Raw genomic sequence first — 23,079 nt, 5'->3', positions numbered from 1 at the left:
CGGCTCGGAGAACCGCAGCAGCTCCAGCAAGAGTCTCGTCCTGCCACGCTCGCCTTCTCCATGCACCAAAGGCGAGTAAGGGGAAGATACAACAGGAATCCATTCAAGCTGCTATGGATGTCAAAAGTGAAGACAAAAACCTTTTCACCAAATTATGTGCTTCCGAATTTATTACCCAGTCTCTAATTTATTAATTTGGATTTAACTCCATACTTTAGGTATAAAAATGCTCTTAGAATATAATTCAAAAGCTCAATTATTTTTACTATGTCTTTCTTACACTGCCATATTTGTAAACATCTAGAACTGCAGACAAAGCGCTTATTTTTCAATCTAATACCCACAACATGAACCTGGGTACAGTTTACCTATTTTTTTTAATGCTTTATCACTTCAGCAAATCTAATACAAATTAGGAACTTAATTCTCATTGAAAAATCTAAAAAATGTGTCAATGATACTTTAAAAGTTAATCCAATCATTCAAAAAGATTTCTTCCTTAACTAAAATTAGTATTTAATCATTCACTGCTTAAGCCTCTCAGATTTTATGACTAAACCAGTGAAGAAAACTGCAGATGTGAGAAACAAGAGATTGAAAATGGGAAGAACCATGTTTCCATCACTGTCTTCATAGCAACAAAGTAACATTTCAAATAAAAGTTTAATTAAAGTCTTGGCAAAACAAATGACCTTGCAAAAAATTTAATTAAGATATATGCTCATAGATAAAATAATTTCTGACATACAATTAATCATCACATGGTTATTTTGATGCATTATCGTACTACATTTACTTATTAACTGTGTATACTTATTAATTTTTCACATCCTGAAGACATTATGCCATCAATCTTCCCCTGCCCCATCTCAGTTATTTGCTTCTTCAAATATCTGTGGGCTAAGAACCACTATACATACATCTCGATCACCTTATAAGCAGACGGAGGTACGCCGCATAGTACTAACTCACCATCCTGAACATCTTCCTCTAGAACACACTACCAAAAACAAGCATGGACACAGAAAGCAGACTACTCATTATTACAGCTAAAAAAAAAATTACAATATAATTCATACTGTAATTATAAAAAATTCAAAAAAAAATACTGAATAACAACCAAAAGCAGACAATAAAAACGAGGTAAAAACATGAAGTTCCCATATGAGTCTACAGATTTAATTACTGGCTGCTGCTGCTGCTAAGTCACTTCAGTCGTGTCCAACTCTGTGCAACCCCATAGAAGGCAGCCCACCAGGCTCCCCGGTCCTGGGACTCTCCAGGCAAGAACACTGGAGTGGGTTGCCATTTCCTTCTCCAATGCATGAAAGTGAAAAGTGAAAGTGAAGTCACTCAGTCGTGTCCGACTCTTAGCAACTCCATGGACTGCAGCCTACCAGGCTCCTCCGTCCATGGGATTTTCCAGGCAAGAGTACTGGAGTGGGGTGCCATTGCCTTCTCCAATGCATGAAAGTGAAAAGTGAAAGTGAAGTCACTCAGTCGTGTCCGACTCTTAGCAACTCCATGGACTGCAGCCTACCAGGCTCCTCCGTCCATGGGATTTTCCAGGCAAGAGTACTGGAGTGGGGTGCCATTGCCTTCTCCGTTACTTACTGGGATGAATGTCATTAAAATCTTAGGAGGCACAGTGCCCTCTGCTGCACGACGTCAGAACTGCACCTGCAACCTGTCGTTCAACTGGTCCCTGAGCAGCCCTGGCTAACGCCCTGGTTACTGGAGCTGCACCGCGATGGTCCAAAGGGCTCCGTTAACAATCTGAGGTCCATGCTTATGGTGATGGTGAGAGTCACACGGTGCCCCCTACTTCCACCTCAGCACAGAACTGAACCATCTGCCCTCCCACACCGAAGTATGCTACTAGCCACAGGGAAACAGAACCCCGACTTATTAAGGTCCTGCACACTGAAAAATCCTAAGAAAAGGAAGTAAGAAAAGCTCCAAGCTCTCTGTTCAAAGGATCCAAGCAAGAACAAAACCCGAAGAAGAAACAACATCCCGTTTGTCAGTCCGTGGAGCAGGGAAAGGGCAGGTGGGCACTCTGTGACTCCTGAACACGCAGCTTCAATGCCACTTCTTCTAGATATGGGTAAAATGACTAGGCTCATCTAAATATAAAAATTACCAAATGATTAAAATCCTCTAAAAATTCCCTTTCTCCTGTTTTTACAGAGTAGCTAGCCTATTTAACATAGCAACATTTTAATTCAGACTATTTCACCTAGACATGGTCGAGGTATAAAGTGAGAGATACAATTGTTAATTGAGCATTTACTTTTTTAATTCGGTGACATGAAAAGCAAATACCCGTGAGGTTGTGCCCACATCCCGGAGGGCTCAGCTGGACCTCGAGAGCGGATCTCTGCCCCAGCCCCTCTGTGCCCCCCAGCCCCGGGCACGGGGCCCTGCCCCACCTGCTGTCCTGCCGGCGGTAGTCCAGCTGCTGCTCCACGCGGACCATCGGCTTCACCATCCCCCGCTCGGCGGTGCTGGAGGTGGACGGCGTCCTGTCGCTGTCCAGCCTGGCGGTGCTCTGAGCCGGGGAGACACAGGCGCTTAAACAGAGCACGCAGCCGTGTGTGTGACACCCGGTGTGGCAGGGGATGTGGGCGGCGGCCTGGGAGAGGGGCCACAGCCGCGCACCCGAGCACTCAGACCCACGTCCTGGGCAGAGAGCAAGAGCGCGGCTCTGAACCAGCTGCTCGGGCGTGGGCAGAGAGGGCCCCCGCGGCATCTGGACCCCATGCGCTTCTCAGGTCAGAAGGCAGCAGAGAGAGCACACGCGTGGTGTGAAGAGGCAGGTCTCTGTTTACTTGTGAGTTTTAGGAAAGGATGTGCAAGCTCACTATGACAGCGCAAAGCCCGATGAAGAACTAAGTGCAGAAACGGGCTCACTTCCTGCCCTTAACTGACACAAGGAATGGACGCCCACACAGCAACCCACGTGGGACACAGAAGCCCCTCCAAGCAGTGCCCACTGCCAGCAGCCTATGGCCGGTGGGGATGGCGACCGACGCTCAGAGAACCATCAGAACAGACCAATACAGTCAGGTGCAAAGTTCACGGCAGCAAAACTCTCTGCCAGACTTCTCAGTGCCCCTCCGTGTGGATACTGAGCGCAGGCGCGGAGCCCGCCAAGCAGGGAGTGACCTACACAGCGCGAAGCGCACCGCCCACTCCTCGTATCGCCCCAGACGAGGCTGCACAGCCTGCTCTGAAGACACTTTCCCGCATGTGGTGAACAGCATGTAGTACGATTTTTATGTTACAGAGCAGTGACAGGGAAGCGGAGAGACCGCATGTCCCAGCCACCAACCAACCCACCCCAGGAACCAGCGGCAAGACAGCAACTACAGAGAGAGAAACAGCTGCCGTCTCAGGCCCAGGTCGGGGGCGGGGGGCCTCTCCTTGGTGGCGGGCCGCTACCCAGAGCAAGCACAGTGCAGGAGAGGAGGGTCCCGGGCAAGTGCAGTACCCGCGGAGAGGAGGGGCGGCCAGGAGCTGGGACCAGGCTGAGGTCACAAGCGCAGCAGCCGTGACCTCTGGGGTGACCTGATCTGAGCGAGGAGTCTGGTCCTAGAGGACAAGCCTGGGACACACTGCTTGGAGAGAAAGCACGAGCTCCTGGCCTCTGCGGCTGCTCCCGCGGACCGCAAGAGACAGGGTGCCCGCACACAGGCCCCGCAAAGCCCGCACCACGCTTCCCTGCGCGTGTCAGCGGTTCTCCACTGCCGCCCTGCCACGTGGACACGGTCCTATCGGTGACGGACAAGCACCCACCTTGCTCGCTGGTAAGGCCATTCCACTGTGAACGTCTCCTCCTAAATCAAAAGTTGTCTCCTGAACAATTCTGTTGAGATAAAACAAAACAGCCACAGAATTAATAGCTCTCAAATGATCAGAGGCACTCTCTTAATAGTACAAATTGTTAAATAACCCAGTGTGCAAAGATCTTCAAGAAATCACTTTACTATCAGAATATGAATCTAACGAATAAAAAAAACTATACTGACTTTATGAGCTGTTTTTTCCAACATGTACTGAACGCTCTCAAGATCAGAGTTTTTAAAACTAGGAACACAAAATTGAAAAGAAGCATAAAGAAGAAAAGGAGCTCATCCATTGTGCGAGTTTCTTAATTTCCCAGTGTAGCATGGGCCCGTTTGCACTGCATGCTGGGCATGTGAACAATCACACAGTGACTCTGCCATGACTCGGACGGCAGAGCCCACAACGGCATGGAGCTCAGGGGTGCAGGTGACGAGCACGCGGCCATCGACACAGCGCCAGACCGATCACCCACACACATCATCAACACCAACTGTGGCATCCTGGGGTGCCCCACCACCAAGGCTCTGAAGACAGAGACCCCGAGTCTGCAGCTAAGAACACACACACATCATGCACCCTTTGAGGAACCAGAATAAGAACAGCAAATGAAGCCCAAGTGTAAATAAACGAAACAGGGACTAAAAAGACAACAGAAACGATCATAAGAGATGGTTCCTTTAAAAGATGAGCAAAACAAACCTCCAGCTAGACTGACCGAGAAAAAAAGAGAGAGGACTCAAGTCAACTGGAAATGAAAGAAAAGATACTACAGGCAACACACAGGGACACATCAGAACACACCACTACGAACAGCAACGCCCCAACTGGGCAACCCAGAAGAAAAGGGTAAATCTCCAGAAACAAAATCTTGCGAGACTAAAGCATGAAGAAACAGAAAATCTGAACAGATTAATCACTGGAAAGGAGAGTGAATCAGTAATCAAAGGCCTCCCAACAAACTAAAGTCCAGGACCAGATGGCTTCACTGATGAGTTCTACCAAACATTTAAAGAAGAGTTAACACAAATGCTCAAACGATTCCAAGACATAGAAGAGGGTGGGGGGACACTTTCAAACTCATTTTATGAGCCATCATCACCCTGATGCCAAAAACAAGACAGGGACACCACAAGAAAAGAGACTTTCAAGCCAACGTTCCCACTGAGCACAGACGCAAACATTTCAACAAAACATCAGCAGGCCCAATTCAACAAAATAGTGAGATGCTCATTCACCAAGATAATGGTGACCGATCCCAGCAAAGCCAGGTGGTTCAACACTCACAAGTCGATCCACGTGGTACACCACGTTAACAAAAAGGAAGGGTAAAAACCACATGATCATCTCAACACACACACAAGGTTCGACAAAACTCAACAGCCATGTATGGGACCCCCCTGGTGGCCCGGTGGTGAAGAGGCTGCCTTCCAATGCATGTGGTGTGTGGGTTCAGTTCTTGGTTGGGCAATGCTGCGGGGCAACTAAGCCGTGTCCCACAACTACAGAAGCCCCTGTGTGCTGCAACTAAGGAAACCCGTGTGCTGCAAGGAAGACAATAGAGCCAAAAAAAACGTTGTTTCTACACACTAGTAACAGTATCAGAGGGATTAGAAAAACAATTCCAATTTATAATTGCATCAAAAAGAATAGAACACCTAAATTTAACTAAGAAAGTAAAAAACAAATACACTGAAAACTTTAAGACATTCGTCACAGAAATGGAAGAAGACACAGATAAATGGAAAATACTAGATATTTTGTGTTCAGGGACTGGAAAAATTAATACAGCTAAAATGTCCATTCTACTCAATGTAAGACCAGAAACTATAAAACTGAGAGGAAAACACAGGCAGGACACTCTTTGACATAAATCACAGCAAGATCCTCTGTGACCCATGTCCTAGAGGAATGGAAATAAAAACAAAAATAAACAAGTGGGACCTAATTAAACTTAAAAGCTTTTACACAGCAAAGGAATCTATAAACACAGTGAAAAGATAACCCTCAGAATGGGAGAAAATAATAGCAAATGAAACAGCTGACTAAGGATTAATCTCCAAAATATACAAGCAGCTCATGCAGCTCTACACCAGGACAAAAAAAAAAACCCAATGAAAAAGTGGATGGATACACATTTCTCCAATGAAGACATGCAGATGGCTATTAAACACGTGAAAAGATGCTCAACCTCACTCTTTATTAGAGAAATGCAAACCAAAACCACAAAGAGGCGTCACCTCACTGACTGGAATGGCCGTCTTCAAAAACTCTGCAAACAACAAACGCTGGGGGCGGGGGAGGAAAGAGAACCCTTCTGCACTGTTGGTGGGAATGTAAACTGATGGAGATTCCTTAAAAAAAAAAACTAGGAATAAAACTAGCCCATGGCCCAACAATCCCACTACTGAGCATATATCCTGAGGAGATAAAAACTGAAAAGACACAGGTGCCTCGACGTTCATGGCTGGGACATGGAAACCACCTGGCTGACACGGACAGATGAACAGAGCGCTGTGGCGTACAGATGCAGTGGGGCGTCACTCAGCCACAAACGGGCTGCGTTCTGAGTCAGTGCTACTGCGGTAAATAAAGCTAGAGCCCACTGTACAGAGTGAAGTGGCAAGTCAAACAACAGTATATTAAAACACACACATAGAGAATCTAGAAAGATGGTGCTGATGAACCTATCTGCAGGGCAGCAACGGAGACGCAGACACAGCGAACAGACCTGTGGACACGGGAGGGGAAGGAGAGGGGGGACGAGTTGGCACAGAAACACGCGCATCAGCAAAGGGGAAGCGGGCAGCCGGTTCGAACCTGCTGTGTGAATCAGGGAGCGCAAGCCCGGCGCTCCATGACAAGGTAGAGGGGTGGGGGGAGGCTCCCGAGGGAGCGGACACGCACACCCACGGCTGATTCACACTGATGTGTGGCAGAAACCAATACAACATTGTAACACAATTATCCTTCAATTAAAAATAAATTTTAAAAAATCTTATTAAAAGTAGTAACAAAAACACCAAGGTCATAGATACAAACATACCGGTGGTGACCAGAGGCAGAGGTTTGTGGGTAGAGGGAGGGGGTAACGCACAGCGCAGGAACCAGAGTTCAGTGGTCATTAAGAGAGCAGTCCTGAGTGTTCTCATCCCAAGGAAAGAACTCCTGTACCTCTGATGGCGAGGACAGCACCTACACGCACTGTGACCACCTCACGTGTGTGCAAATGCTGAGTCCACGCCCCACACCTGCACTGGCATGGGGATTATGTCTCGTTTTAAAGGTATACAGAGATGTGTGTAAAGAAGAAAACACAAGTTACTTACCTAGAAGTTTACGTAACAGTTTAATGTTAGAACAACACGCATCTCTATAAAAGTGAGAAGTCTGCCCTGGTTATGGATGTGCACAGAGGTACCGGTATAACCAACTACCAAGCGGTTCCCACTCGTTTTGCAGGAGAAAGATACTAGAGACCGAGTCTCACAGTGGCACCACGCCGACACGGTCTCGGCTCACCCAGAGATGTGACTGCACTGGACTAGACACTGCAGCCCCGCAAAGCAGGACCCTCTGTGCCGGAACAGCAGCAGGAGGCCGAGCTCTCAGACGCACGCACATCCTAGCAAGACTGAGACTGACTCTGACGGGGGCACAGACGGCTAACAGAACAGCTCGTGACAGTGATGCTACGACGAACACCATCAGAAGAGAGACGGCACAAAGCCTAGAAGTAAGCCCAGCGGCAGACAAGAGGCGTGGCGAGGAGAGGGCAGGCAGAGGCTGGATCCCCCGCCGAGGAGCCGCCAGGAGACAACCCAGGCACGGCTGGAAGCACGCGGCCCGGGAGGCTCCAGGGCAGGCCTGCGACACCACGGGGCAGGCTGCGCACCTGCTGGCCCGAGACCCACGCCCACCAGCCTGAACACCGGCAGTAAAGCCCTGGGCCAGCACACTCGCTAACAACAGTCACCGTCAGAGAGGGCGTCTTCCTCCCAGCCTGCAGACAGTAAGCGTTTCCTTTCCTGCCACAGGCCCGTGTCGCAGGTCCTCAGAGAGGCACTAGGTGGAGCCACAACACTTTACGTTCCTTTAAAAAAAGACCGTGTTTTATCACTAGGAACAGAAATGGTACATACGTTGCAACAAAACCCAACAAAAACCTAGTTACCTAGATTCAGAACACTGTAACTCAAAGTATGGCTTTAAAGTATCAGCTAAAAGACAAAATTTAAAAAGAATTTAAAAAACCAGCCACAACTTCCAATTTCAAGACGAAGTCAAGACCTTCCTTCCTTCTTCTCTGAAACGAACCCAAACCCAACCTGAACCACAGATGGTGAATTCTGAATTTTTAGAAATTAGAAGACAATAAAACACAGTCCACGGCTAACTCACATCTGCTCTGGCGTGATCACACTCTCCAGAATTCTCAAAGGCACCAGTGCTCTTACCCAGACTTATGTCTGGGGCCCTTCACAGTCAGGCCCCCGTCCACGGATCTCTTGGGGAGCGTGTGGTCCTGGCTGGGGTCCACGAACTTGAACACGTGGGACGCCCCGAACTGCACCTTCATCCCGCTCTGCAGCATCGTGGTCTCCGAGATGCGCTGCCCATCCACGTAGGTCTCAGCGTCCATGCTTCTCGGCGTGACCGTGACCACCCCGTCCATATTCGTGAGGTCACAGTGATGGGGCTGAATGCCTGAACCAAACAACTGGGAAGGAAGGAAAATCCAAGGAACTTCCATCAAGCATAGAGCATTTAAAACTGAATTTTAAGATTCTGGAGTCCCCCTTTCATAATAAATACAACCTAATAAATTCTGGATCTTTGGTGCTTTCAGGGAACTTCCCTCAATAGCAAAAAAGTAATAAACACTGTCAAGGTAACTTTTATTTTTAGCTTCCAGGAGCTTGCATGCTTATGAGATGATAATGGATCTATCCGGACGGATCACTGGAGTGCTCTGCTGTGGGGAGGATGGAGAAGGAGACGGACACGGGTCCTCGGCCCCGTGGCTCCAAGCTGAGAAATGAGGGCAGAGAGAGCGCGGCCTGCCAAGCTCAGCCCCAAGAGGCGAGGGGCGAACGTCCTCACTCACAGACACCCAGGACCTGGCCCAGTCTAGCCCGAGCGCCGCGCCGAGCGGGAGTGATGCCTGCCTCCCGTTGCGTGTGGGCCCCGGTGATGCGCTTGCCTGTACTGTCTACTGAAGCACTCTATAAAAGCAGCCCCATGTCCCGGGGAAAAGCGAGCAGGCCAGGGCCCTGAGGGGCTGGAGGACCGACGCTCACGCCACCCGTCAATCTGCTCTCTACGGCCCCGCCCCGGCCCCGCCCACCGCCCGCGCACCTGGATGGAGCTGTCCTCGAACTTCTCGGTCCCCACCTCCGTGACGCTGAGCTGAAGGCGGTAGAGCTTTGGCTTGTCTCTGGAGTCAGAACCGTCTGCGGGAGGAGAACAGGCTTCACTGCGAGTCAAATCACAAGGCTCTCGCCACGTGATTTGAAACAAGCAAACGGGCAATCCTTGAAAAGACAACCACTCAGTTCTCAGGGTTTCTTTTCAAAGAACTCCCCAGGTTTACATCCTGCAGTTTAACTGGGTGCACAAAATGCAAACGAAGACACGAACGTATCAGTTTCTGCTTATTACACTACAAGGTACTAACACCAACCTTCCTACTAACCTTGCTTACTGCATAAAAAACGCCTCCTGACCACATGGTACTGGACCCATCTGGTCCTGAATGAAGACCAGGGAGGAGATCGGGCGCCTCCAGACTGGCCGTTGCCCCATGTGCCCTGCACACAGCCCGCGGGGAAACGCAAGCCCTCTCCCAGGTCCAGGGGCAGACCCGAGGAGGCGGCCCCACGCCACCCACCGGCCGCCACCGCGCCGAGTCCCAGTAGGAACTGCGGTGAGGCGCCCACCTCCATGGAGCGCAACTGGGGAGAAACACAAACAGAGACTGGAGCTTTCTGTGTCATTTTAAACTTCCTGGAGCCGCGAGACGTTCCCCCTGGCTGTGCATGAACTTCTCTGACCTGATGGGGTTGCCTGGGGGTAGAGCAGGAGGGGGAGGGGGACCACATGCGCTGAGACCCCTGCCCACTGAGGCCCGGACACTTACCCCCCACTACATCCCAGCTAGCGCAGGCCACTCTGACCCCAGCCCTGGTGCCCAGGCGGGGACGGGCCTCAGCCCCGACACGGCCGCATCAGGACGCGATCCCGGCCCGGACAGCAGCCTCGAGGGTCCCCGCCGCACCGGAGGCTCGATGACTTCAGACCCACTCACCAAGGGGTCAGGGACGCTCGCTCACTGAGGGGTCGGAGATGGGCCCGCCAGAGCACACAGAGGATGGTCCCAACTCTCGCAGACCAACACCGGGAGCAGGGCACGCAAGCCGTCAGCACGGTCGCTAACTTGTGAGTGCACAAAGCAGCAGGCTGATGGCAGGTTTCCTATCTGCGAGCTACTGCAGCAATTCTGAGATCGGGTGAAGAGACCGAGCCAGGCTCCATAGACTTCGCCTCGAACAGAGCCCACACGGGGCATCCCGGTGGGAGGCGGCCGCAGCGGAAGCCTCGTCTGAGCCTTTCTGTTTCACCTCCAAGTACTGACTCAGAACAGGGCATCCATCATGTGGGGCCTTCCTGGACAGGCCAGTTCCGTCAGACCTGCCGGGGGCGTGTTACTCTGCTGCCTTTCAACACCTCGGGCAGCCCTGGGGTCAGTCCGAGCTGAGAGGCATCGTCAGCCGTGCTGTGCCCCCGAAGCAGCCGCTTCCTCACACCCCCACCCCTGGGCTCCGGCGCAGAAGGGCGTCTAAAATGGTCTCTTTACACCTGGCCCTCAGCACGGACCGTGGTCCACAGTGTGCATCCCGTAAACTGGGACCGGTTAACAGGGAGTGGCTACTAACTAAAAATGGAGAGAACAGAATACTGCAGTGTGGCCACACAGAATTACACTAATGAATCATAAAGAAAGCAAAAGAAGCAAATTAGTGGTCCAGAACAATTGTCTCAATTACAATGTTTAAAAAAAAAACAACAGAAGAACATGAAAAATGTGTTTAGCGGTGACAGAAAAATGCACAGATGCTTTCTTCTGAAATTCTAAATGCTTCTGAAGGGCATCTTGTGAGCTAATAACCTGATAATACAAACTTTTTTTTACATCAACATTTACAGCCACGAATTTAGAAACATAACAAGAAAGGAGAAGGCGATGGCACCCACTCCAGTGCTCTCGCCTGGAGAATCCCACGGGCGGAGGAGCCTGGTGGGCTGCAGTCCACGGGGTCATTATCAGTCGGACACGACTGAGCGACTTCACTTTCACTTTTCAGTTTCACGCATTGGAGAAGGAAATAGCAACCCACTCCAGTGCTCTCGCCTGGAGAATCCCACGGGCAGAGACTCCTGGGGGGCTGCAGTCCACGGGGTTGCACAGAGTCGAACACGACTGAAGCGACTTAGCAGCAGCAGCAAGAAAGGGAGCGCTACAGACTTCCCCATCCTCTCCTTTCTCACCACTTCCCTGTAGCAGGCGGAGACGCCTGGGGGGCTGCAGTCCACGGGGTTGCACAGAGTCGAACACGACTGAAGCGACTTAGCAGCAGCAGCAAGAAAGGGAGCGCTACAGACTTCCCCATCCTCTCCTTTCTCACCACTTCCCTGTAGCAGGCGGAGACGCCTGGGGGGCTGCAGTCCACGGGGTTGCACAGAGTCGAACACGACTGAAGCGACTTAGCAGCAGCAGCAAGAAAGGGAGCGCTACAGACTTCCCCATCCTCTCCTTTCTCACCACTTCCCTGTAGCAGAAACCTGCCGACAGGCGGACAGAAACCACCTTTCAAGCCCCTCCTTCCTCACTGCTCCCCAGGAGTAACACGAGAGAGAGACACCTTTACAGGTGTGTCCAGAGTACCCGGAGTGGGGGCCACAGATGCCGGAGACAGAAGGGAGCCGAGGGGCCATGGGGAGAAACGGAAATGGAGGCAAGGAATGTGCAAGGAGCCGACTTCTCCTCGTGGGTCCGCGCCCCTCTCCTCAGCAAAAGCAGTCATCTCAGGGGCCGGACACACACCACAACCGCTGTGTCACACAAGCCCCGCTGCGTCCCCTCCTGTAAACACTGCTTCTGCCCGGAGGGCGGGAGCACCCTTCTCCCTTCAAGCCACAGCAGCTCTGGCGTGGCCCAAAGGCGGAGTAAGTCCTCTTGAGGAACCGACCACACGCACCAGAGCTTCTCCCAGAGGTTTTCAAAGTTTTTCTTTAATTTTGCACTTTTGCCTTAAAAATATGTGTTGTTGTTCAGTCTCGTCCGACTCTTCGCGACCCCATAGACTGCAGCACGCCAGGCATCCCTGTCCTTCACCATCTCCTGGAGTTTGCTCAAACTCACTTCCGTCGAGTCAAACAGGTATGCAACACAATCATATGGTTCAAAACTCAAAAGGCACAACAAGTCCAGGTGAAACATCCCCACCTCCGCCCAGAAGCAAACCTGCAGCGTCTGCCTTTAGTGGATGGGGCAACCTGACGCCCAGCGTCTCCGGCGCTCACACACCTGTCAGAGACCCACTCGGGGCTCCCGAACAAGCTGCACAAAACCCGGTCAGACGTCCAACACCTGACTAACCGGCGTTTCCTCTGAAACTCAACCTTAATTTCATCTGCCAACTCTGCCAGCACGCCCCCACGCCTAGCACTCTGCCCTGCACGCTGGTCTGCTGCGGCTTTCTCCAGCGCTCCCAGAGACCGCTCTGAGCACATCCTGAGAGCGGGCCCAAGGGCGCCTGCATTCTCAGTCGGCAGCACTTCCACACAGCCAGCTCCGCCTCTGCCCCAACCGCCGCCGGCGGCCGGCTGGACGAAGCGGCTGGGGTCCTGCCAGCCACCCTGCGTGGATGGAGGGAGGGGACTCGCGCACCTAAGGACAGCTGACCGCAAGCACGGCCCCGGCGCCGTGCTGCACGCCGGAGATGCACAGTGAGGAAGTGGATGATGGTCACGTGCCCAGAGAGCTCACACTTCAACAAACCAAGAGAACAGTTAAGACATCAACAAAAAAGAAATGTGAATCTTACTGAAACATGACTATCGAGAGAATATTTTCACTAACTCTATTAGAAAAAAAATCCAAAAAACTGTCTCCTCAAACAAAAACTAAGGACACTTCAGTGAAGTCGATGGCTGTATCATGTGTATTTTTGGTACATGCCAGGTAAAAAAAGAAATGTATTCTCTACTGTTCCATTATTTTACAGTATGAAATTAAAAAACACAGGAAGACATTAGAGTCCTTTTCAGGAATAAAATAACAACTGAAACATGTCTAAGACTCTATTTATGTATTACATCAAAGTAGGTGATACATACTGGGTTTGATCTCTGGGTCAGGAAGATCCCCTGGAGGAGGGCACGGCAACCCACTCCAGTGTTCTTGCCTGGAGAATCCCACGGACAGGGGAGCCTGGAGGGCTACAGTCCGTGGGGTCCCACAGAGCTGGACACAACTGGGCAACTAAACGCAGCACACAGCACAGGTGGTAAACACCAATTGTTTCTATTTTTCTTTAAAAAATGAACAAAACCCCCCCAAACTCCAAGTTTGGCTAATATCTGATGAAAACCTGTATGATCAGTTTGGACAAAGTTCAACAAACCAATATAAGATGCTACAAGCTGAATAAGCTTTCTATACAAGAACGTATTTGACTATTACATTCGACATGCAAAAAATGACATTTAAAATGTAAAAACAGACCAAAGAAATAATTCCATGTACTATCTAAGATAGACTCTACTGCACAAAACTTGAGAAACAAACCCCAAGTAAGAAAGCACAGCTCTGCTGACAAGAGATGAGTTTCAACCGGGAGAACGAGGACAGCCCTAAGACACCCTGCATCCGGTCCAGACACCAGTGAGAGCCCCACCAGGGGCCAGGGGTGAGTGGCACCACTGGCCGGCCGGCTCCTCCTCTGCAGCCTCCTGGGGCATCACACACGTGGCCCTCCCCACGCACCATGCCCCACCTCTCAGCCCAGGCCCTCTCTCTCTGGGCCTGGGTCTCAGGCTGTCTGTTCCCCGTCCATCTCCTCCTCCCCTGCCTCGCCCCTCTTCTTGATTGTCTTGGGGGAGAGGGAGTTGAAGGTCAAGAAAACCAGTCTCTTCCTTCTTCACTCCAAATTCTCACTTAAGACTTATCCTGAACAAAGGAACTGGAAATGTCTGCAAAACAAGCTTCTCTTAAATGAATTCTGGATATGGAACAATTACTAGATAGGTATAAAATGAAAGGACATTAAACTCTTAGGAAGCGTTATATTAATTGAACAATGAACACATCACGCATGTGGTCAGTCCACATTGTTCTGCCCGCGAGGCGGTCAGTGCTCTGGTTAAGAAAGCAGTAGGAAGCACAGCGTTACCTTCGGAAGCGTGAGAGCTGTAGCAGGCCGAGTGGTTCCTTCTCCCTGGGGTCGGAGTCATGCACGGCCCCCAGGTGAAGGCCGCAGCAGGACAGAGGCCGTGCAGAAGGCGTGGGGGGAGACAGAGAGGGTAAGCTGCAGGGGCGACCGTGCGCGGGAAAAGCGCGCCACCCGAGCCCGGGGCGCGGACACGGCAGCGTGCTCCACGCGGCGCGAGTGTGAGAGACCGAGGCCCACTGTTAGGGAGACACTGAGACAACAGGTGAGTGCCCGAGGCGGGCAGCAGTTAGTCCAGCGCAGGGAGACCCCCACCCTGCTGGGAGGAGGCGATCGCTTCCACCCAAAGAATAACATGACTCGCTACCCCTGTCCCTCCAAAAGACAGTGGAAGCGTGTACCCACGTCTCAGAAGCCTGGACAACACCTGCGGGCCTCAGTCCCCCCCGCCCCCACCGAGGACACGTGCTGGCTGACGTGCAGCCACGCGGTCCTCACCCCCGACCTGCCACCCAGCGGCGGGTGGCAAACACCCTCTCACTCCGCCTGCAGACCGTGCTCGGAGCGCTGCAGCCACACCGGCAGGCCAGGGGGCTCTGGGGTGGACGGCTCTGGGGTGAGAAGCCCGTGGCAGGCACTGGGCCTGCCTCCGTGACCCCCGAGTGCGGCCTCCATGAGCAGAGAGGCTCCCCCGCGGCCCCGCACCTGGCAGGGCGGCAAAGCCCTGGGCGCACAATGCCCACCCACTCAGACTGAGACCGCAAATCGCAGGAGGACAGCGAGACCTCTGGCCCCTCTGCACCCGCTGCCCAGGCTTTGGCGGCAGCTCTGCGACCCTGACTGGACGTAGCAGAGGCCGGGGCACTAACAAGTGTGTGATGCACGCCGCCAGCGTCTGGTGGCAAGCAGGACACAACTGGCATCTGCGCAGGACCCACCCTCTGTCCCTCTACGCCCACGGAACAGCTCTACACAGTTTATAGCCTGGGAGACGCTAAGTGTGAGATCAGCAGTCAAAACAGCACTTCTCGCCGAAACATGAGTCCCAAGGTCGGGGGTTTAATCTGACTTTTTGCTGCTCCACCTCCAAGGCCCAGAGCAGCGCCGCCACCTAAGAAGCACTTGGGAAGCACTCGTCACCTGCCCTGCCACCACCCAAGTCAGCTTGCTGGTCTGCATTTCAAAACTACCCTATGTCAGCTGCTGTGTATGAAGTCTCTATGGGCTAATACTATTTTCAAACATTTTGGTTTGGGAGAAAGAAAATAATCATTAATTTCCAGCACGTAATGCAGAATTTTTAAGGACAGACCCAAGACCCAAAGACTAAGTTTCAAAACCAACTGCCATCTCCCAGCCACCATGCACTGCTGCACACGTCTGAGCACCAACCCTCACACCCAGACGCCAGACACGCCAGGTTTCCAAACCAAAGTGTCCAGACGCCAGACACGCCAGGTTTCCAAACCAAAGCATCCATGAACTTTTCAGCCAGAGAACTCAGAGACAGAGCAATACTCACATTTCCCCACAAACAGCTAATCAATTTTAAAAAAAACTTCAGACATAGAAGTTACTGCCTGCAGCACAGGGCCACAGACTATAAACTACAGTCAGTCAAAACAGCAGCCATTTTACCTGTATCAACACCACACCACCCAGAGGACACCCTGCACCACAGGGACCACGCCCATCATTAGTGAGCCATAATTTTGTAAGCAAAAATGAATACTCAGGAATCAAAGAGCAAAACATACTTCCTGCCCAAGGATCCACAGGCTATCTCCGTAACAGTTTGCTTCTAGCTAACCTTTTGTAGGATTACTTACTAAGCTTCATTTAAAAGAAACTCTGGGTGGGAGGGTCGACTCTGGTCTTGATAGCATTTTACGGTACAGGTCACAGGGCACCATTTTAACCAAATAAACAGAAATGACGCAGTTCAGCTGAATGAGAACGATACACGTGTCACACACGTATCAAGTATGTAAGCAGATTAAGTACATTGTATAACAATGTGTGTGCATAAGACATTTTAGGAAAGTCAATATATTTCTCTGCCTGATGACTAACTTGTAACAACAGCTTTAGCTTAAGAGAGCACAACAAACACACAGTCTAGAAGGCTGACCCGAATGTACACTTAGTCTATTAGAAGGCTGACCTGAAGGTACACTTAGTCTATTAGAAGGCTGACCTGATATACACTGAGTCTATTGTCATTTAAAACTACGCACATACCCTTCCTCTTACGCATGGACTTCTTGGATATACAGCTGACTTTACAGATATCCTTTAGGAGATTCATACACTGAGCAACAGTGTAACACATACACACACATCTGCCTCTAGAAAATCTGTCCTGAGAAAAGTATGTCTCAGTTTCCTGATTTTTAGTAGCTAAAGTATTTTACAAGGTTATTTTTGGAAAAAAATTTTTTAAAGGGAGTAGATCATTTAAACATCTCAAAAACTCTCTGTATTCACTATTTAAGATTTTGTTTTTCAATATCCATTTTTGTGCATGTTAAGTTTATTCTTATGCATGAATATACATACCCTATGATCTTAAGGGTTTTTTAATAAATACCGTCTTATGATGGCTACTTTAAAAAATAAATAAATAAATGGTCTTTAAAAAAAAAAAAAAAGGATGTCAACCAAAAGAAAGTCTATCCGAGTAAGGTTCACCACAAAGCGCAGCACGCCCAGCGTGGCCCTGCTCACCCGGGCTCAGCTCCACGAGGTAGGGCAGCTTCTCGGGGGGCAGGGCGGAGCCGTAGGCCGACCCATCGGCTCTCTCCTTCCCCTGAAGGGGCTTCCCGTCCGTGTGCTTCTTACTTTTCTTTGGGATGTGGTCTGGTGGCCTCCTCTTCAACTGAAAGACTAAAATCCCTAGAATAGAAACTGTAAATTATCAACCGACTCAAGTGAATGTCGATGGACAGCTGATCGACCATCAGCTGCCCAAGGTTCTTCAGGAAAATGCAATTTAACATCTCCCAGGGTGACTCCAGTGGTAAAGAATCCACCTGCCAATACGGGAGATGCAGGAGACCTGGTTTGATCCCTGGGCTGGGAAGATCCCCTGGAGGAGTAAACAGCAACCCACTCCAGTATTCTTCCTGGAGAATCCCAGGGACAGAGGAGCCTGGGGGACTACAGTCCACAGGGGCGCAAAGAGTTGGACACAACTGAAGCAACTTAGGATTGCACACCACTGCCCAAGGCATAATTAAGAAAAGCTCACGCAATTTAACTTTGTGTTCCTGAAAACTCTTGTAAGCAATTTCCCCAAAGCATTTTAAATTAACAATCATGCAAACATGTTATATGCTTGAAAACAACATATTTCAGAATAAATGCTTCTATTGGCAAACAACCCTATGATCAATATGTCCATACACACATGTAGTAACACAGACGCACATTAATACATACACACAAATATTCTTAATTCAATTGAATTAAATCACAATTAAGATCAATTTGACTTTAATAAAGTTTAACTTCATATCGTCCAGAAAAAGTACGAAGCAAGTGTACATTTGAAAGTACCAATCTACATTCAAATATGCCAGGTTTTCACGTCTTTGTCAACACCAAGGCCCTTCACTGAGCAACAGCGAGCTTCAGAAGTATTTCTGAAAGCAAGAAAACTGTTCTCTCGTCAAAAATGCACCTTTATGCCCTCACCGCTCTGAAATAATCAGGAGAAATTGTCTGAGTGGTGGAAAGTCCGGATTCCTTATACAAAATGACTAGAGGATTAGACAGTATTCAGGGTTGAAGGTTATCTTCCCTATTACCACAAGCCTGTCCAAACGTCACCAGTCCGTCTGGTCAGCAGGGAAGGAACCAGGTGCCAACAGGTGCCAACCCCTCATGAACTGACAAGGTGCTCTGGTCTGGCTTCTGCAGGACACAGTGGCCCTGCTGCTGCGTGACGGTCTGTGCCAGGCCTCCTGCCAGACCCACCTGGCACAGAGCAGCCTCAGGAAGAGGAGCCAGCAAGTCCAGTAAGGAGGCGGAAGACGGCCCAGCACACAGTCCTCAAGAGACACTGCCACGCACACCTGCCTCTTCCGGCAGGTTAGACCCTAACGTATCAGGTATCCCAGAGCTAATTCCTTAACAGATACAATCTCTCTTTACCTCTGTCACTCGGCCATTCCCTGAAGATCTGTAAAGGACATTCGTCATCATCAAGAATAACTTCTTTAGCACCTTTTTCATCCGAATGCTGGGCTCCAGGAGGAAGCATGACCTAAGAGGGAATAACAATTAACTGTGACTACACCCAAAAAGTGAATCAGCGGGTATTTAAAAGAATTTTTTGTTTTTGAGGAAATAAAAAAAAAGTCACTGTAGAACTGAATTGTTCAAACACTATAAACAATCCTGAAAAACATGGACAAAAGTGAGGGAAAAGTTTCCAATAAAAACCTCAGCCAGCTGACCAGAACGCTGTTACTGGCCTGCCCTCTGTCCCGCCCCAAACGCTAGTCGGGTCTGCTCCCTGACACGCTCTGTTGGCAGGCTGCCTGGGATGCTCGACCTGTGAGGAGGCTCTTAAAGAAAGATGACTGCATCACCGCAGACCCGCCGGCCCACAGCCTGCCTTCCACTGTCACACTGGTGTTAAGAAGGCAGTTTCATCTAACACATCCTCTGCAGGAAAACCATCACAGAGCAGCAGCAGAAGAGACCAGCTTCCCTTTTTGTGTACAAAGTTCATTTTTAGGATTAAATTTAGATGCGGTACACGGCGTTCACTGAACAAGGGCTTTACGGCACTGCACGCACGACACTCACACATCTGCAGCGCTGTATAACTTTTTATTCTATTCTAACGGCAAGCAATGTCCTAATCATTGGAAAAACCCTGTGACAGAGAGAAAAAGAGCCAGTGACCAGGGCCCAGTCTCCAATGCCCTGCTGAGTTCCAGTCCATCTCTCAACACCAACCAACACACAACTACAGAAACCAAAGCCAGTCACTGGCACCTGGAGATGACTTTCAAACTCGAGTTAATTCAATAACGTTATAACAGACATTATGCCCAATTACATCATATGTGCATATACCAAGTGGCTTGGACGTCTACAGAACCGTGTAACTTCTCTCTACACTGCTACAAATCACCCTAAAAAGACGTTTATTATTAATACGACACACCCTTACGCTTAAGTAACTGATATTTCCTCATAGTGTCTTGTACTAAACGTAGCATCCTGGGCTTGGAACGCATGCTGCTCCAGGGTCTGACTTGCACTTGTCTCTTTGGTCTCACACTCTGCCACGCAGCCTCAGAGAGCAAGTTCCTCAGAACTTCTCTGGATTCTCCACCAGGCCACAAGACCCCATGCTGCACTGCACCTGTAACGTGCCTCCCAACTTCGGGGTCCAGCAAGCACCCCCTCTCACCCCTCGGCTCGGGGACAACTCCCCCAGACAGGCTTCCCCAACCTCCGTGCTCGGCGCAGACTGCGTGCCTGTATTTCTCATTCTTGGCTTGTCTCCCTTTACTGTGAACTCTTTTGAAGGCAGGTCTCAGCTTTGACCTAACACAGTATCTAACACAGTTAGCACAGTACCTAACAAAGAAGCAGAACCTACCTATGCCCTGAATAACTCACTGAAGAGAGAACAGATGAGTGGATGAAGATGAAAGAGCTTCGTATCACATGATCAGTAAGAGGGCAAGAAAGCAAAGGACTTCTATCTCAAGGATAAAAACAATTATCAACCCCTAACTCATTTTGCCTAAACTAACGGAAAAAAAAAGAAAAAAATGCTCAAGAACACAGTATTTAGAACAAAAGCCCCAAACTATGCGACCCTCAAAAGAATCATCAAACGATTTCAAAGAGATTGTCAGAAAAAGCCCAAAGAAAGTATTTTACAACTTCATGCCTCTGACTAAGGTGCTCTTTCATTTTCTCATTTTCATCAATAAAATTAGGCGGAAATTAAGGAAAGGAAAACCCACATTATGAAGTCTACTACCACACAGTCTCTCAAATGCAGCTTCATGGAACGGAGAATCACTGAACAGACTTAGACACAGTACCGCTCCCCTGGCAGACACCTGGGCCTCCACGCCAAGAGTCAGGCGGCGGTGGCAGCCTCGGGGCCACAGCCTAAGAGGCCCAGGTGGAAAAGGGCCAGGCCTCTGTTCGGCAATGCAGACTCCATTCACACCACTGCTTTGCTGTTTTCATCCTCAGACACTTTCCATAGTGGTTATTAACTGGAAGTATGAGGAAAATGGACCCAGAAAACCCAAATCCTTCAGGTCTGGGAGACACACTAGTGTTATTTCTTTGACGTTCTCTCTCTCTCCACTTCCTATTGCTTTTTCTACCTGATCCTCCGTCAGACCCTAAATCTCCCCGTCTCCTGTCTTTCTGTCCTCTGCCGATGTCCTTCACGTCCCCTTTCACCCCTCCTGCTAACACTTCGCGCCCTGGCCCTTCTCTGCAGGCTCCTGCCACAGCACTCTGGTCCATTCCCCCAAGCACCAGCCCAGCCCTTCTGTCTCAAGTCTCAGCTTTTGAACACTTCCATCTGCTTTGTCTCGTTTATCTCAAGTTCTCTCATCTGCTTGGGCTGGTCTATCTTTCACTTTCAAGGCATTTTCCAGCATCTGTTGAGTCCGGGTCATCCTCTCACACTGACGGCGAGCCCAGGGAGAGCAGGTGGTTCTGGTGAGGGTGCCCACTAGTGAGCCAGGATGTCCGCAGGTCAGAGTTCATACAGGCTGCTCTTCCCTGAGAGATGGTGCCGTCTGGAAGGAATCACTCATCTTCTGGCTGTCGGGACTCAGGGCACAGCCTCCCTCCATCCTCCTGCTTGTGGTGAAGACCTTGCTATGCCAGGACCCCCAACCCTGCAGTGTGACCATGGCCTTCAGAAGGGGAGGTGACAGGACAGCCACAACGGGGGAGGTAGGCTGGTGGACGATACTCCCTGAAACAACTCTCGGGACAGCTTGTCCTGAGATGGTTTTCAATGCTGCCCGGGGAGTGCTAGAGCCCCGTACTCCTGGGTCCTCGGGACTGGGACGCAGGCCCCTCTGCAGGCGGCTTCCCGCCAGCAAGTTACACACGCCTCTTTCAGGTCTTGCGTTCGTGTCTGCGGCCACACCACCCTGAAAGCGCCTGGTCCTGGAAGCTAAGCAGGGTTGGACCTGGTTAGTACTTGGATGGGAGGACTGCGTTCACAGCTCTTGCCATCTCTTCTCTCGTGCCCTTTGTTCTTGTGCATTTACACAGAGTTCTTCATTCCTTTATTGTCATCTCAGTGGGATAAAAACATCTGTCTTCTCATCTATTTCCAGCTGAAAATTGGGCTTTACTCATAAAATTATAGATCTAGCAAATGGTTTTTCCAGCAGAATATAAATTCTCAGCTTTATAACGAGAAGAAAAAGCCATAAAACTCAAGCAAGGCCTCTTATTTAACCCCTTCTGTAGCAACACTACCAGCACCGCTGAGAGCTCAGAGCAGACAGCACTCAGCTCACAGCTTGAAAGACTGAACACTGCTAGGGTTCTGAGTCGTCTACAAAGTCAGTGCAAACCCAGCCACAATTCCAGCAGGTTTTATGTAGAAACTGATAAGCTGATTCTAAAACTTATGTGTAAATGCAAATAAGCTGAAATGACCAAAGCAATTTATTAAAGCAAAAGGAAAAAGTGCAATGGGGACTTTATATGATTTTAAAAGACTTACCATAATCTATAGTAATCAATATAGCTTGATGTTGGCAAAAAGATATAAGATATGTAAATGAAACACCAGATTCCAGAATTAAAACCAAAAATATATATGGCCAACTGATTTTCCACAAAGGTGCCAAAGCAGAGAGGGAAAAAAGAAAGCCTTTGTAACAAATGGCCCTGGGTAACCTGGGTGTCTGAACAGAAGTGACTCTAACCTCATACCATACACAGACATTATCTTGAAACGGAACATACAGCCCCAATCTAAGACCTAAAGCTATGACACTCCTAAAATAAAATACCGGTAAAAGTGTTCACAACTTTGGAGGAAGCAAATTCTCATATAGAATAAAATAAGTATAGAATGCTAAAACAGAATTACCAAGTTAGACTTTAACAATTTTAATCATTGAAAGATACCACTTTAAAAATGAAAAGGCAAGCCAAGCCACAGACTGGGAAAAAACATTCACAGCTTATGTATCACACATAGGACTTAATATACATATAGATCATCAGGGAAATGTAAGATTTTTCAACAATGAGATACAACGACACACATCAGAATGACAGGTAAGATGACTGACCAAACAAAAGATGAGTGCAGAGAGAGCAACGGGATCTCTCGTCTACGTGTGGGGGGCTGTAAGCGGTACAGCCACGCTGGACACGCACACAAGTGCCTCCTGTGGGACTGAGCCCTCTCCTGAGGCTTTACTCAAGAAGAGAAGTGCTTCTACGAGAAGACTTGCAACGTATGTTCACAGCAGTTTTACTGTAGGAGTCAAAAATGAAAAGTGGAAACAACGCAAATTCCATCAACAGGTGATGGGTGAAAAAACCATGACACACCCACTTAACGAAATACACAGTAGAAAGAGGCACAAGGAATCGTCTGAGGGGTCACTGTGCTGACTCGCCAAAACGGACAGTGCTGTGAGCTTTAATGCATGTGAGGTATCATGTGACGTATTGCACCTTAATTATTCCTGAATAATCTTGTGGGAGGAGGAACTAAGACTACCGCACTTTGATTATTTAACAATCAATTGCT

At 49.5% G+C, this 23,079-nt stretch overlaps 1 protein-coding gene across 11 annotated transcripts in view; it reads right to left on the bottom strand.

Moving 5' to 3' along the window:
• The window catches only part of AFDN (afadin, adherens junction formation factor), a 113,786-nt gene that overhangs the window by 45,106 nt on the left and 45,601 nt on the right, over positions 1–23,079 (bottom strand). For 9 of the 11 annotated variants that reach the window (XR_003512721.1, XM_027552044.1, XM_027552045.1 and 6 more), the window contains exons 7-13: positions 18,453–18,564; positions 17,025–17,192; positions 14,301–14,345; positions 9,205–9,299; positions 8,304–8,566; positions 3,799–3,868; positions 2,433–2,551 (exon numbers count right to left, since the gene is read on the bottom strand). Coding sequence is in view for 10 of the 11 variants with exons in the window: in XM_027552044.1 (XP_027407845.1) it covers positions 2,433–2,551; positions 3,799–3,868; positions 8,304–8,566; positions 9,205–9,299; positions 14,301–14,345; positions 17,025–17,192; positions 18,453–18,564 (872 nt within the window). In the remaining variant the exon portion in view is untranslated. The remainder of the gene's footprint in view (positions 1–2,432; positions 2,552–3,798; positions 3,869–8,303; positions 8,567–9,204; positions 9,300–14,300; positions 14,346–17,024; positions 17,193–18,452; positions 18,565–23,079) is intronic. The other 2 variants (XM_027552053.1, XM_027552051.1) reach the window with 1 other exon arrangement.

Source organism: Bos indicus x Bos taurus, chromosome 9 (assembly GCF_003369695.1).
Source record: "Bos indicus x Bos taurus breed Angus x Brahman F1 hybrid chromosome 9, Bos_hybrid_MaternalHap_v2.0, whole genome shotgun sequence".
Classification (NCBI taxonomy): Eukaryota; Metazoa; Chordata; class Mammalia; order Artiodactyla; family Bovidae; genus Bos; species Bos indicus x Bos taurus.
The sequence above is the reverse complement of the archived record's forward strand: the minus strand, read 5'-3'. Positions and strand labels throughout refer to the sequence as shown.